Source organism: Zingiber officinale, chromosome 8B (genome assembly GCF_018446385.1).
Source record: "Zingiber officinale cultivar Zhangliang chromosome 8B, Zo_v1.1, whole genome shotgun sequence".
Classification (NCBI taxonomy): domain Eukaryota; kingdom Viridiplantae; phylum Streptophyta; class Magnoliopsida; order Zingiberales; family Zingiberaceae; genus Zingiber; species Zingiber officinale.
Genome location: NC_056001.1, coordinates 101,813,497 through 101,826,592, shown reverse-complemented (window position 1 = coordinate 101,826,592; position 13,096 = coordinate 101,813,497). Strand labels below are relative to the sequence as shown.

Genomic DNA, 13,096 nt, shown 5'->3' with positions numbered 1-13,096 from the left:
TAGAGAGTAGTAGTAGTAAGAAGGGTGATCGTTACAAACCCGACCACCTAGGGCAAAAAAAAAGCGTTACAATTAAAACACGAATTAACTTGGAAAAAATAATATTTTTTAATAGTTTTTAAAAATTCGGTGGAAAACAAATTAACACAAGCATATATAGTTACGAATATATAATATAATGTATTATATATGTTTTGTGTTACAAATATATAATGTGTTACAAATTAACACAAGCATAATTAATTTATTTTACAAATATACATGTTTGCAAAACATATATATGTTTGTGTTATATATAATCGAACTATAGATAACGTACAAGCATATTGTTTTATATATGTTTTTAATATAATATAATATAATATTAATAAAAATTTTATTTGTTGAAAAATTTGATGAAAAACTTGGCGCCTAAAAATAATACTCAATTACGAGGGGATTTATTTTGTATTCACATAATGACGGGATTTGTTATCTATAGTTACGAAATTAAAAATTCGTCACTAATAATTTAACTTTTTAACCATGCTTATTTTTACCCTCATAAAAACTTCAACAATTATGGTTTTAATGACCATTTTCCATACCCTCATTAAGTTTTCGTCATTAAAAATCAATTTTCTTGTAGTGATGGCCAACCCTATGATGTCACTTGCATGGCCTTCATGACTGGTTGTTAACGCAACCTGCATGGTCGATTGCTCACGCAACCTGCATGGCCGACCGCTCACATAGGGTGGCACGACCTGCACAGTCGGCTGCTCGCGTAAGGTGGCACAGTCGACTGCTTTGAGTAGGGTGACATGGTCGGCCGCTCCCGATCGCTCGCGTAGGGCAGCACGACCGACTGCTCGCTTAGGGTGGCATGGTAGGCCGCTCACGACTGCTCGTGTAGGGCACACGACAGTGGCATGGTAGGCCGCTCATGACTGCTCGTGTAGGGCACATGACAGGGCGCTTGCATAGGGTGGCATGACCAGCCACTTATGTAGGGTGGCACGACCTACATGGACGCTCGCACAAAGGGACAATCGGTTGCTCATGCAACCCGCATGGCCAATTGCTCATGTGGCCTACACAGTCGTTTACATAGGGTGACACAGTCTGCTGCTTGCGTAGGGTAACCTTATGGGTGCCAAAAATAAATCTGATCTGAGTCGATCCGAAAAAAATTAGTTTGGGTTGGGATTTTTTAGGTCCGAGTTTTTTTTTATTAGTTTAAATTTAGATCGGGTAGATTTGAGTTGACCGTGAATTTAGGATGTAAGAGTTTTTTCAAGATTAAATTAAATTAAATTTTATTTACAAAATTTTAGTGAATAAATAGCATGTTTTTAACATGGGCATCTACAACCCACTCCTATTATAACACCTGTCATCTCATCAAAAAAAACATGGGGTCCAATGCCACATACTCATTATAATAACATATCTTTTTCACCCATATTTCTTTTAATATTAATACTCATTATTTATGAGTCCTCCACTCAATCATCTTAAAATTATATCATATTAAATAAATATATTTTAAATATGTGTATATATTGATGAGTATTTATAGATGAGATTTTGAACTAGCCGTTATAAATTTTTGATTTTTTAAAATTTAATTTGAATTAAATAAAAATAAATTATAAATAAATAAAATAATAAAAAGTATATATAAAAATCAAATGATTACTGTTTAAAAAAAATAAAAAAAAAAGATGGGAGAGGGGTGATGGACGTTCATCCGAGAGTATCTATATTAGTGGGCCTCATAAGAAGTATGGGTCTACATGTCATATACAATTTCATTTGTTAATTTTAAAATTTTTAATTTTAAAATTTAAAATTTTAAAATAAACTCACCTTGTGTGTACAGCACCAGCACAGGTGCTGAGATATTTTTTTAATAAATAATATTTTATTTTTTATTATTTTTTTTTATAAAGAAAGGCGTTTAACGTGTTCTATTGCTTAAACTCGTTCAATGCCACAGTGGCTTAACACCCACCAGTAATGATTTTAACATCTTAAAGTAGTTATAATATCCCTTAAAATTAACCATTGTGGAAGTCCTTGTCCCTTTTTTTATTGTTCTTTCCTTTGTCTTCGTTTGAAGATATTTTTTTTCCATAGAAATTCCTTTCCTTTCTCCCTCCTCAACTCAAAGTAAACAGGGCATAACAGCTTGGCCGTTGCATTGAAGATCATGGACAATTGTCATATAAACATTTAATTGTTTGTCCGTATTGACGCTCCCAAATCCAAAGTATGAACAAAAGAAAGACTGTGCTGGTGGCGACGCATTGAACGAGGTTGGGTGTGGCAGCAGCACCAGACGACAAGGGGCGGAGGGCTACGCGGCGTTCCCCCCCGCTTCCACCTCGCCACGCCGTGCCGCGGCGAGACGATCGAGAGCTTTCCATCACCAAAACTTCCAGCGTACACTTGGAATGAGAACAATAATAAACAATAATGAACCGTTTCGAACCTGACTCGGTCTCGGTTTAACCCCATTCTTACCCGATCTCATCCATCAGCAGCGTTTCGCATCAGAGGAGGAGGAAAGCGATGGCGGACAAGGCGAGCCGAGCTCTGGTAGTCTACGGCGACGGCCTCGCCGATCTCGTCTCCCCTCTGCACTCCCATCTCCACTCCTTCGTCTCCCGCGCCTCCTGCGGCTTCCTCTCCCTCAGAGATCCCCCGGACGCACAGGGTAATGCCGTCTCTCTTCTTTTATTTTCCGCCTCCTGCGGCAGTTACCGATCCTCGATGCTTCGCGTCTTTCCAGACGATAACGGATCTGTGCGATTCAAGATGATCGTGCTTGTGGTTTTGAGCGGGCAGATAATTTCCAATGTTGGTATTTGGACACGAGGATAAGCTGATCCTTTAGGAAATCATCTTCTGTAGAAGAGCGCTTAGGGTTGAAATTGAACTGGGATCGATACTCTATTGCCTTCCTGTCTGTTTTCCTCTCAGTCATACTACTATCATCTACTTGAACTGTTCTTGATGTTCTATGTCTGATGTCATACAGGTTCTGATCTGATTTACGTTTACATCCTAAGTTATCTCCAAATTTAAAAGAAGTTTGTGATTGCAGACGTGTGACTGTGATTAGGTACGATCTCATGTAATATAACTGTTGGATGACAGTTGGACTTTGGTTGTCTGATAAAACTGTATTCTCCTTTTGAGGGGAAAGTGAAGCGAGTCTCACACTTTGATGAATATGAAGTGGCACATTGTCTTTATGAGTCTTTCCAGTACATGGATCATAGTAGTCTAAGCCTTTGTTATTTCAAATTTTCTGGTTAAATTGATTTGTTTCTTAATTTCACTTGTATATGATTCTCAGAATCAGAAAATGCCAGAAGAATTAGAGAGATAGCACAGCTATTGGATGTATATGACTTTTATACGGCAATGGTGAGATTTTATTGGTAATTTTTGTTTTACATAAATAGAAAACATGATATATTCTTTTAATGGCAATGGTGAGATTTTATTGGTAATTTTTGTTTTACATAAATAGAAAACATGATATATTCTTTTAATGGAGATGCAGGTGGCTGTCTATGTATAATTACATCATGTTCACATTAAAATGCCTAACTTAGAAACAAGAACAATTGAAAAATGGAAAAAGGACAAAAAAAACATAAAGCACCATTATTTAGACTTTTTACTGGTTTTATTTTTCTTTCAGAAGGGACATCATGCTGAAATGAATATCAGCAAGGATAAAGATGATTTGTCAGTTCCAACAATCTCACAAAGGTTCAACATTTTTGTCTTCTGACACAGTTAGCGTTGCATCCCATTACACCTTGTCATGTGTGCTTTAGGATGTTTCAGCAATTTCCATTCACATAAAATATGTAGACTTGAGAGCATAGTCAAACATAATATTAACATCTAAAACATACCGCATAGAAAATCTTAGCAGACTTTAAAAGCAAGTCGTCATTACAATTCATAAGACAAAGCTAAAAGAAGAGAACAACTGCCTACTGATGAACCTGTTCTTCTTTGCAGCTAGCTCACTAGGCCACTCACTAGATTTTGAAAAAAAAATTATTGAAGGAATTGACTATCACTATGGCCTAATAGGATTTCTTAAAGTCAAGGCCAAACAGTGATATAATTAATGTTAGAGATCAATGAAAATACAAACTGTTGGGACCGAAAAATAACTAGGGGGGGGGGGGGGGGGGAATAGCTCGTCGCATGCTTGTGGTCGGCGTTGCTTGTTTCTTCAAGGATGTGCAGCGGAAATACAAAGAAACAAAAGCATACAACGCTAACAAATGGATTTTACTTGGTATCCACCTCACAAGAGGTGACTAGTCCAAGGATCCACGCACACACACACCCTCCACTATGAATAACACTCCTTTATAGTAACTACCAAAGGCGGAGAAGCCCTACAAGTTCACACTACAAGAAGAACAGGAAAGGGAAACAAAATACAGCACAAGCTTACAAGGAAACCCTAATCCTAGCTTTCTTCTTCAGCTGTAGATCCGCCTCTTGACTTGGAAAACCTCCAAGAACCTTCAAGAACTGGCGATCTGAACTTTGTGGAGAAGCTGTGGAGTTGCTGAGATGAATCGTGTAAGAGCTCGGAAGAAGTCCCGAAGGAATCGAATGCCTGCAGCTAAATACAACGCCAACGGTCGGATCCCGATCGATTGGAATGCTTCCAATCGATCGGGGAGGCTTTGGATCGATCAACGGATCGATCCAGAGCGCCTCTGTGCTCTGGGAATTTGCCTGGATCAATCTGCCGATCGATCCAGGGCTTATCGCGACAAAACGCAGCTTCCCAATCGATCCACTGATCGATTGGGACCTCTGGATAGATCAGCTGATCGATCCAGAGGCGTTCTGTGCGCTCTGCGACTTGCCCACTCGAGGCTTGTCGCGGGGACCTTCTAAATCGATCGGCCAATCGATTGGGCATCAGCCAATCGATCGGCTGATCGATTCGGACATTGGTTTTTGCCCAAAACTAAGTCCCAAGCCCCCAAACCAACATCCGGTCAATCCATGACCTGTTGGTTCATCATGCCTAGCATTCGGTCACCCTTGACCTGCTAGGACTCCCTCACCAAGTGTCCGGTCAATCCCTTTGACCCACTTGGACTTTTCTTCATCATGCCAAGTATCCGGTCAATCCTTTGACCTACTTGGACTTTCACCAGATGTCTAGTCAATCTTGACCCATCTGGATTTCCCCCGTGCCTGGCTTCACTCACCAGGACTTCCATTCTGCCTAGCTTCACTCACTAGGACTTCTCTTCTGCTTGGTTTCACTCACCAGGACTTTCACCTAGCTTCACTCACTAGGATATTCACCTGGCTTCACTCACCAGGATTTTCCTCTGCCTGGCTTTACTCACCAGGTCTTTCACCTAGCTTCACTCACTAGGATTTTCTCACTGCCTATCTTCACTCACTAGGTCTTTCACCTGACTTCACTCACCAGGATTTTCACTTACTGCCTAACATCCCAGTTAGGACTTCCTAGTCAAGTATCTGGTCAACCTTGATCTACTTGACTCTTCTCCAACCAAACTGATCAGACCCTGATCAGAGGGGAATTACACCAAACAATCTCCCCAAATGAACAACTGCACCTGCACTTGTCCATATCATCAAAGTCTTGTATTGTCAAACATCGAAACCTAAACCAAGACTTAAGCTTGCTTCAACCAGGTCAGCCTTGACCTGAGGGATATTGCACCAACACAAACAACTAAAACTAGGCATGAGGGAGTAAGAGTGAAATATTTATGATAGAATCATATACAAGAAAGGGAGCCTTGGCGCAATGGTAAAGTTGTTGCTTTGTGACCAAGAGGTCATGAGTTCGAATCCTAGAAACAACCTCTTGCAAAAAGCAGGGGAAGACTGCGTCCAATGGATCTTTCTCCGGGACCCTACATGACGGGAGTTTCATGCACCAGGTTGCCCTTTGAAGGGGAGCCTTGGCGCAATAGTAAAATTGTTGCTTTGTGACTAAAAGGTCACGGGTTCGAATTCTAGAAACAACCTCTTGCAAAAAATAGGATAAGACTGCGTACAATGGATCCTTTCTCGGAACCCCACATAGCGGGAGCTTCGTGCACCGAGTTGCCTTTAGAATCATATACGAAGCATGAATGCAAGTAAGCAAAAGAGCATAGAATGCAAACACATGACACAAATGGTCTACCCTCGGAACAGTATTTGCACCTGTACAAGAATGCACCATCAACCATTATCATTCATTGGATAGTGAACCTTCTCCTGCCTAAAACTTGGATTCCACTAGGGGACAACCACATGAAACAAATTATCAGTATTGTTCTGCATTACAGGGCTAAACAAGTGTCTAAATATACTAACATAAGGCTACAATAGATGTTTAGAATATATGTATCGAAATTAGAAAGGAAAAACCGTGCTCTGTTTCTCTATGGAAACGTTTTATAATAGTTGGATTGATTTTATCTTGTCTCAGGTTCTTGGTTCATATCTATATGATTCAGAATTTAATCAAGGTTAATTGATTTGTCCAGAATTAAACAGAGTTAAATCAAATCATAAGTATTCTAGATTAACTGATCAGAAATTTTATGCCAACGTAATTAACCATTTATTAATAAAAACCTAACATTTAATGAAGCAGAAATCTAATTAAATCAGAGCCTAAGATTCTAATCAAAATCAAACATAGGTGAAATGCAATTAATTAATTAGTTCTACGCAACTCCTAGAATTGTTCATACAGGAAAACAATTGTAGATTAAAATTAAAACCAAAATAACCAGTTAACAGAACTAATGCATAAGTATGATAATTATGTAAATAGTTAATCATGCTACATCAATCAGTTTTTTTTTTTTTGCAAATTAGTCCAAATTAATTGGTAGCAATAGTGCGAAATTAAGAGAATAAATAAATCAAAATTTGTTAGCCAAGAATAATCAACATAATAAGTATATTATTTAAATTAACTTATCAGTATATTTTCTGTTGCGATCCTTTGTTTAGGTCCAAGTTGTCAACTGCATGCTTTATAATCTGAATGAGGATAATTTTGAGTTTGTAGTGACATGTATACACTGCTCCGAAGGAGTGCCAAAGTTTCTCTATAGACAACTCACATCTTGAGTTGCATTCTGTGCTCTTATGCTTGCTTGTGTTCATACATATGTAATGCACCATTGTTGCTTTGCTCTTACTCCATAGTTGCTCTTAATGGTTTTGTTTTATTTGATCTCTAATATGCATTATATAATTGTATTGACCTTGTGTTCAACCAAGTTGATTTAATAATCCTTTTTCAAATTTTAATAGGCAGCCTAGTGGGCCAGTTAAAAGAAGAGCAAATTTGTCTGGATGGTGGTTTTCTTCTTTTAGCTGTCTCTTATGTAATAAATTTTGTGATGATTTATTTTATACTTTGTTGATATTTTCTAAGTTTTATTCTTAAATATTAATATCATCTGTAATTATGCTGTTGATATCTACATATTTTTATAGATGACAATTTTTGCAACATCTTAAAGCACATATTTTTGGATGTGAAAGTCGGCTAATTTTCTTTACTTTTATTCAGGTTTATGGGTCTCAGAGCTGCCATATTTACTGATTGCATTGATGTTGGATCTTTTGCTTCAAAACTTGGATTTACTGTTTCACAACTTTCTGAGTTGATTAAGAGGGTTCATGCTGGTGTTAATCCCTATGAAAATTTTGACAACAATGCTACTGTGCTTGAATTGCTGAAGCTTCTAGGATTTTCAGGCGGAGAAGTCCTTGAAGATTATGATTATGATTTAGTGTTTTTGCACATCACACCAGATCATAAATTGAATGATGAGAAAAGTGGGAAGGCCATCAACACCGATATTAATTTTTTCAACAAGTTAGTTGGTGGAGTAGTGAATGCTGCTCATCCTGGATCACTGGTGGCTTCTCGTCTACACTTCTCTGTTGTGTTAAGTTATGGTGCTGTTTCTGGTAGTGACCAGAGTTGCTCCTTGAATCTGAACTTATTTACGGAAACAAACTCTGATCTATTATTACTTTGTCCTCACCAAAGCTACACTATGAAAGGTGGAAACATATTGCCTGACATCAGGTTTAAGTTAATTTTGTTATGATCTTTGCTTAAATATGGTTAGGAATATGTTGTTCATCACCTATTACTTAATCGCAGGCATCACCATCCAATGTTGATTGCCCAGTGGCAGGAGGGTGTAACCCGCCGGGATATAGCCATGAAATTTTGTTTTGATGATTTTAGGGAGGTATAAAATGCTTTTGACTAAGTACAATGTTTTGTTTCAGTTAATTTGATACTTTGTTTATTGATCCTTGCAAGTTTTGTATGCATGCTTATTATTTTGGGGTAAGTTGAAGAAAATGTTTTCCTTATGTGTCAGCCTTCTAGGAATTTTTTTATTCTTAACCAATAGTAAATTTCTGCGCTTTTATAATTTTTAAATAAGGCATCAAGTAATCGATACCATATTTTATTGCTTGCTCTCTTGGTGGCTAAACCTATATGTTCTTTGTGGAATATAGTGCTCAAGCCATATATCAGTCATCCTTTTAAGCCTTTTCTATAAGTAAAAACATCCTTGAAGCATGAACCCGTGTAGGTCATCTGGAGTGACCTTTCTCTTGGCTTACAACGCTTTCCTACAATTTAGATTAGCTTCCTGAGTTTCTTAATTATAGTCCTTGGTACCTGTAGAAGCCCTTTAAGATTGTTTGGTTGGCTAGATAAACTAACTTACCTATGCCAATATGCTATATTATAAAAAAAAATAATATTGAAGTAAAAATATGAAAATTTGATTTATTTATTTCAAACAAGACTGAAGATTTAGAAGGGCCGAAGGGGAGTCTTGACATAACTGTAAAGTTATGGCTGTGGGATCTAGAGGTCAAGGATGGACCTGTATTAGCGGGAGCTTTGTGGATCGAGTTGCCCTTTGAACAAGGCTCAAGATTTCAAGTAATATTAGTAATCCAGTATTATGTCCTATTTTTCATAAATATCAAATTGAAAAACAAAGTGAAAATATTTATAAATTTTTATTTTAGATTGTCATAAACATATGACATCAACATGAACTTTGCATTTGGATTCAGTGAATAGGAACAAAAAAAAGTTTAGCAATAACAAATACTTTTAATTTTTATTATCAGGAATTTCAAAAAGTCAATATAAGTAGAAGATCTTTCTCTGATTTGCTTTCAGATGAGTGATTACTTTAGCATGATTTCATATGTTTTTTTGGCAAAATATCTATGTGCCTTTTCTCTCTCTAAATCATCAATGGATGCCCGTCTTGTTTTTTATGTACGCTAAATATTGACATCAACATCAAGTCTGCATCCTTATTTAATTAAATAAAAATTTAAAAATTATTTTGGTAACTATAATCTTGTAATTTTTATTGTTAGAATATACCAAATAAGTAAATAACATATATTCTATGAATAGCTTTGCCCACTTGGTAAGTGATTATTTTAGCAGGACTTCCAAGGTTGATGATTAATGAGAAACTATCTAATTTTGTGATTCTTGCTTATTTGGAAACAAACCTTTACAGTAAATTTGTGCAGGATAAGTATAAGTTATATGCAAACTTTTGATGAATTTGAAATCAACTTAAACTTCCAACTGAAAATTAAGATGATTTGACTCTAATTTTGCTTAAAATAATGGAAGCAATAATAGAGGCCCCCCAATCAAAGAGGATGCCTGCTTGATATTCAGAAAGAGGAATGCATGTTTCACATTTGCCTGTGACTATTACTTTCAAACATGAGTACAAGACTGATTTCAGGTAATAAACCAGATGAATTTCTTTGTTCTGAACGTCATCTATGGGCGATTTAGTCTGTCTCTAGTTCATGCAAAAAGAAGCTGCAAATTGCATTGTATCCCTTGATTTTCTATGCAATATCTATCGTCTAAACGATGTGTAACTTGACATTTGCTTTCATTTTGCCATTCAGCATGGTGGTAACCTCGCAATACTTGCTGATCGCTTTCTCTATGAGGTGGCGTTTAAGCTTTGGAAAGCACCTAAATATGGAGCTTGATTCTAACATACTTCTGATCCAGTACTGGCTTTTTAAATAAAGGGGACTTTGCTAACTATACCACTGAAGCATCATATTGCCTGGTCCACTTCCCTGTATCAGAGCAGTTTGTGTCAAATGGTATTCATGAACTACATGTCTGGTTATATACCGCATGGCCACTCATGACTCGCGACTCTGCAATAACCAAAATTGGTTTGCTTATCTAGTTTTCTGTTGCTTAACTAATTTAACGGTGCTGACAGAAGATAACCTGTGACTTGAACACTTATAGTGGAAGCTAATTTAGTTTCTTGGCTCATAAACCCTATTGCAGGAGCTGGAGTTGGAAACTTGCCCAAAATTCTCCTAGTTAATTCAAGCTAATTGCATATACATAATACGTGTTTCAGTGAACGTTGGATATTTCATATTCTCTGTATGTCCAGTTTTCTTCTCTGAGTGGAATCTGGATGTTTCTTATTGTTATTAAATTTTTATAAAAGCACTTCACTAAGGACAACCCTCTGGCACGCAAACTGAAAAATTGCAAACATATTTGATTAATGATTTATACTTGAAACGACTCGGCGATGTGCCCAGTGAGAGAAATTGGACAAATACACAGAAGCGAATAAAGTTCAGAGGACGATGAAAAGGAAACACCTCCAATCTGTACTTTGGACAGTGTATCAGTTTTCTTCTTTCGTGGACAAAATGACTGCCAAATTGACGAAACACCCACCATCTTTTTCTCACTAAACTGGGGCAAAACGACACCCTCTCTATATAATTGGTTTCGTTCATTCAGATTCCATTCTATTTACTCCTCTCGTTCAAGCGATGAAGGTTGGTGTAGCTCTTTTTGTAAGATTATTTTATTTTTGGTGCTTTAGAACATTACTAACTTCTCTTTAGTTAAAATGAAAAATTTTCTGCCAAGTTCTAATCTTTATTTGCAGAAAATGGTGCTTAAATTGGAGTTGAATGATATCAAGGATAAGCAGAAGGCCATGAAGGCTGTTTCAATCCATCAAGGCACTCCACATCTCCCTCTTTCTTTCCCCTCTTTGATCACTTTCTAGTAATTTTGTTACATTTTTTTAAACAGGAATCGATTCGATCGGAATCGATATGAAAGCGCAAACAATGACAGTGATAGGATCGGTCGATCCCGTGAGTGTTGTTACCAAACTGAGAAAATTTTGGCACACGGATGTGGTCTCAATTGGGCCAGCCAAGGAGGAGGAGGAGGAGAAGAAGGAAGAGCCAAAGCAGGAGGAACCAAAGAAAGAGGAAACAAAGAAGGAAGAAGCCAAGGAAGAGAAGAAAGAGGAGGCCAAGGAGAAACCCCAAAAGGAAAGGAACAAGGAGACTAAGCAAGAGGAGCCCAAGAAGGTGATCGCCAAGAAGGAACACCATGAAGAAATGGCACCAGAGACTGTGAATCCTTACAAAATCTACTACAATCCACCAATGCACTACTACAATCCTCACACAACCACACAATACTACTATGTGCCCAGTGCTCAGGAGAATCCAAACTTGTGCAACATCATGTGATCAAAGCCAGCAAGAGAAGATGAAGTTCTGCATGAATTTGTGTCTGAAACTAAGGACTATGTTGTTGGATCCCAAGTGATGATGACATACAGAAATTCAAGCTTGTTTTGGTGAATGACCCAGTGAGATTTCTGAATTTAGTTGTAAATGGTTAATTGCTTTCCGAAGCCTAGATGATGTTTTGGGATTTACGACTACTATGACCTTATGCGCGACTATGTTGTAGAGAGACTTTCTCCTTGGAAATCACTTTTAATGTTGGAGAATGTTAGAGGTGATCGATTGTTTTCTTTACCGATGTCGAGGGAGGAGTGTAGGAAAAGTCGATAGTTCGTTTGTATGAAGTGTGGGCAATGTTTTATTACCTGTCTTTGTATCTTTAGTCTCAATTTTTTTTATTAATCTATGTATCCCGTTCTTCAAATCGACTAATTCTACAGGTGATCGATCTTACCCTATAAAAATTTTTCATCGACCATTATGATAACTCGGAAAGTGCTCATAGAGGTCTAGAGTCTATGCAACATCATGTGATCAAAGCCAACAAGAGAAGATGAAGGTCTACATGAGTTTGTGTCTACAACTAAGGACCTTATTGTTGGATCTCAAGTGATGATGATATGTATTCCGGTCAAATACCATGGATTGTCAAGCCACCAGTCAATGAACTTGCTGATGCACGCTTTCTCTGACGTTCGTCGATGACTGAGATGAAAGTGCTTGAAATGCACTTCAAAAAAGAGTTAAACTAGGCGTGGGACGAATCCCGATGCCACTTTGACACTCAAGATAGGGCTTACTTGAGGTGATATGCGAGAAAAAGAAGATGGAGAAGAAGGGTAGAACTTTATCTAGGGTTTCAAGCAATTGAGGCTCCCTCGTCATTACCTTGGTGTGGCAAAAAAGGCGAAATCTCATTATTACCTTCGTGAGTCTATAAATGGTTGTCTGGAGAGCATCTTCACGTCAGCCGAAATATGATCATTGTGGGAGCGATGAGGGGATCATATCCGACAACTATTAGTTGTCGCTCCGTTCATCCAACGCCATGTGTTTGTAGGGGAACATCAAGAAGACCAGATCTGACAACCTCGTAACTACTCCCTCATTCTCAGGATGGCATGCGTCCTGTTATGTTTATAGTTATTATCAACGAGCCCGTATGGGGCGTAGGCCTGTCTTGAGGACGAAAAAATATGAGGTCAATGTGGAGTGACCTTAAGAATAGACAAAATTAGGATATGAAACCGAGACTGAGACTGAAACAATGTCGGGATACAATGCAGAGAGAGGGCGTCCATGAATGGGGATGAGATTAGGGCTGTAAATGAACCAAATGTTCGTGAACAAGCTTGGTGTTCGGCTTGATAAGAGCTTGTTTATGTTCGTTCATTATACATAAGATTGATTAAACAAACAAGCTTGAACAGCTCGTTAAGCTAAACAAACAAGC

General features: G+C 37.8%; 2 protein-coding genes across 10 annotated transcripts; both read left to right on the top strand.

Moving 5' to 3' along the window:
- Positions 1–2,253: 2,253 nt before the first annotated feature.
- On the top strand, positions 2,254–10,489 carry LOC122016072. Of its 7 annotated transcripts, XM_042573239.1 has the most exons (7): positions 2,261–2,701; positions 3,347–3,417; positions 3,698–3,768; positions 7,598–8,122; positions 8,201–8,291; positions 9,734–9,842; positions 10,015–10,461. In XM_042573239.1, exons 1-6 carry the CDS (start codon positions 2,557–2,559, stop codon positions 9,803–9,805), a joined length of 975 nt encoding a protein of 324 aa, XP_042429173.1. In that variant the 5' UTR covers positions 2,261–2,556; the 3' UTR covers positions 9,806–9,842; positions 10,015–10,461. The 7 variants fall into 7 exon arrangements, 4 of the variants coding, with proteins under 4 accessions (XP_042429175.1, XP_042429173.1, XP_042429172.1 ...); XR_006121040.1 differs by lacking the exon at positions 10,015–10,461 and having other exon boundaries at positions 2,254–2,701; positions 7,598–8,097; XR_006121039.1 differs by lacking the exon at positions 10,015–10,461 and having other exon boundaries at positions 2,254–2,701; positions 7,598–8,097; positions 9,725–9,819.
- A 186-nt stretch (positions 10,490–10,675) lies between these two features.
- LOC122016073 (heavy metal-associated isoprenylated plant protein 39-like) lies at positions 10,676–11,909 on the top strand. 3 transcript variants are annotated; one of them, XM_042573244.1, is made up of 3 exons: positions 10,676–10,929; positions 11,043–11,118; positions 11,192–11,909. In XM_042573244.1, exons 1-3 carry the CDS (start codon positions 10,924–10,926, stop codon positions 11,641–11,643), a joined length of 534 nt encoding a protein of 177 aa, XP_042429178.1. In that variant the 5' UTR covers positions 10,676–10,923; the 3' UTR covers positions 11,644–11,909. The 3 variants fall into 3 exon arrangements, with proteins under 3 accessions (XP_042429178.1, XP_042429177.1, XP_042429176.1); XM_042573243.1 differs by having other exon boundaries at positions 10,676–10,947; XM_042573242.1 differs by having other exon boundaries at positions 10,867–11,118.
- Positions 11,910–13,096: the final 1,187 nt, after the last annotated feature.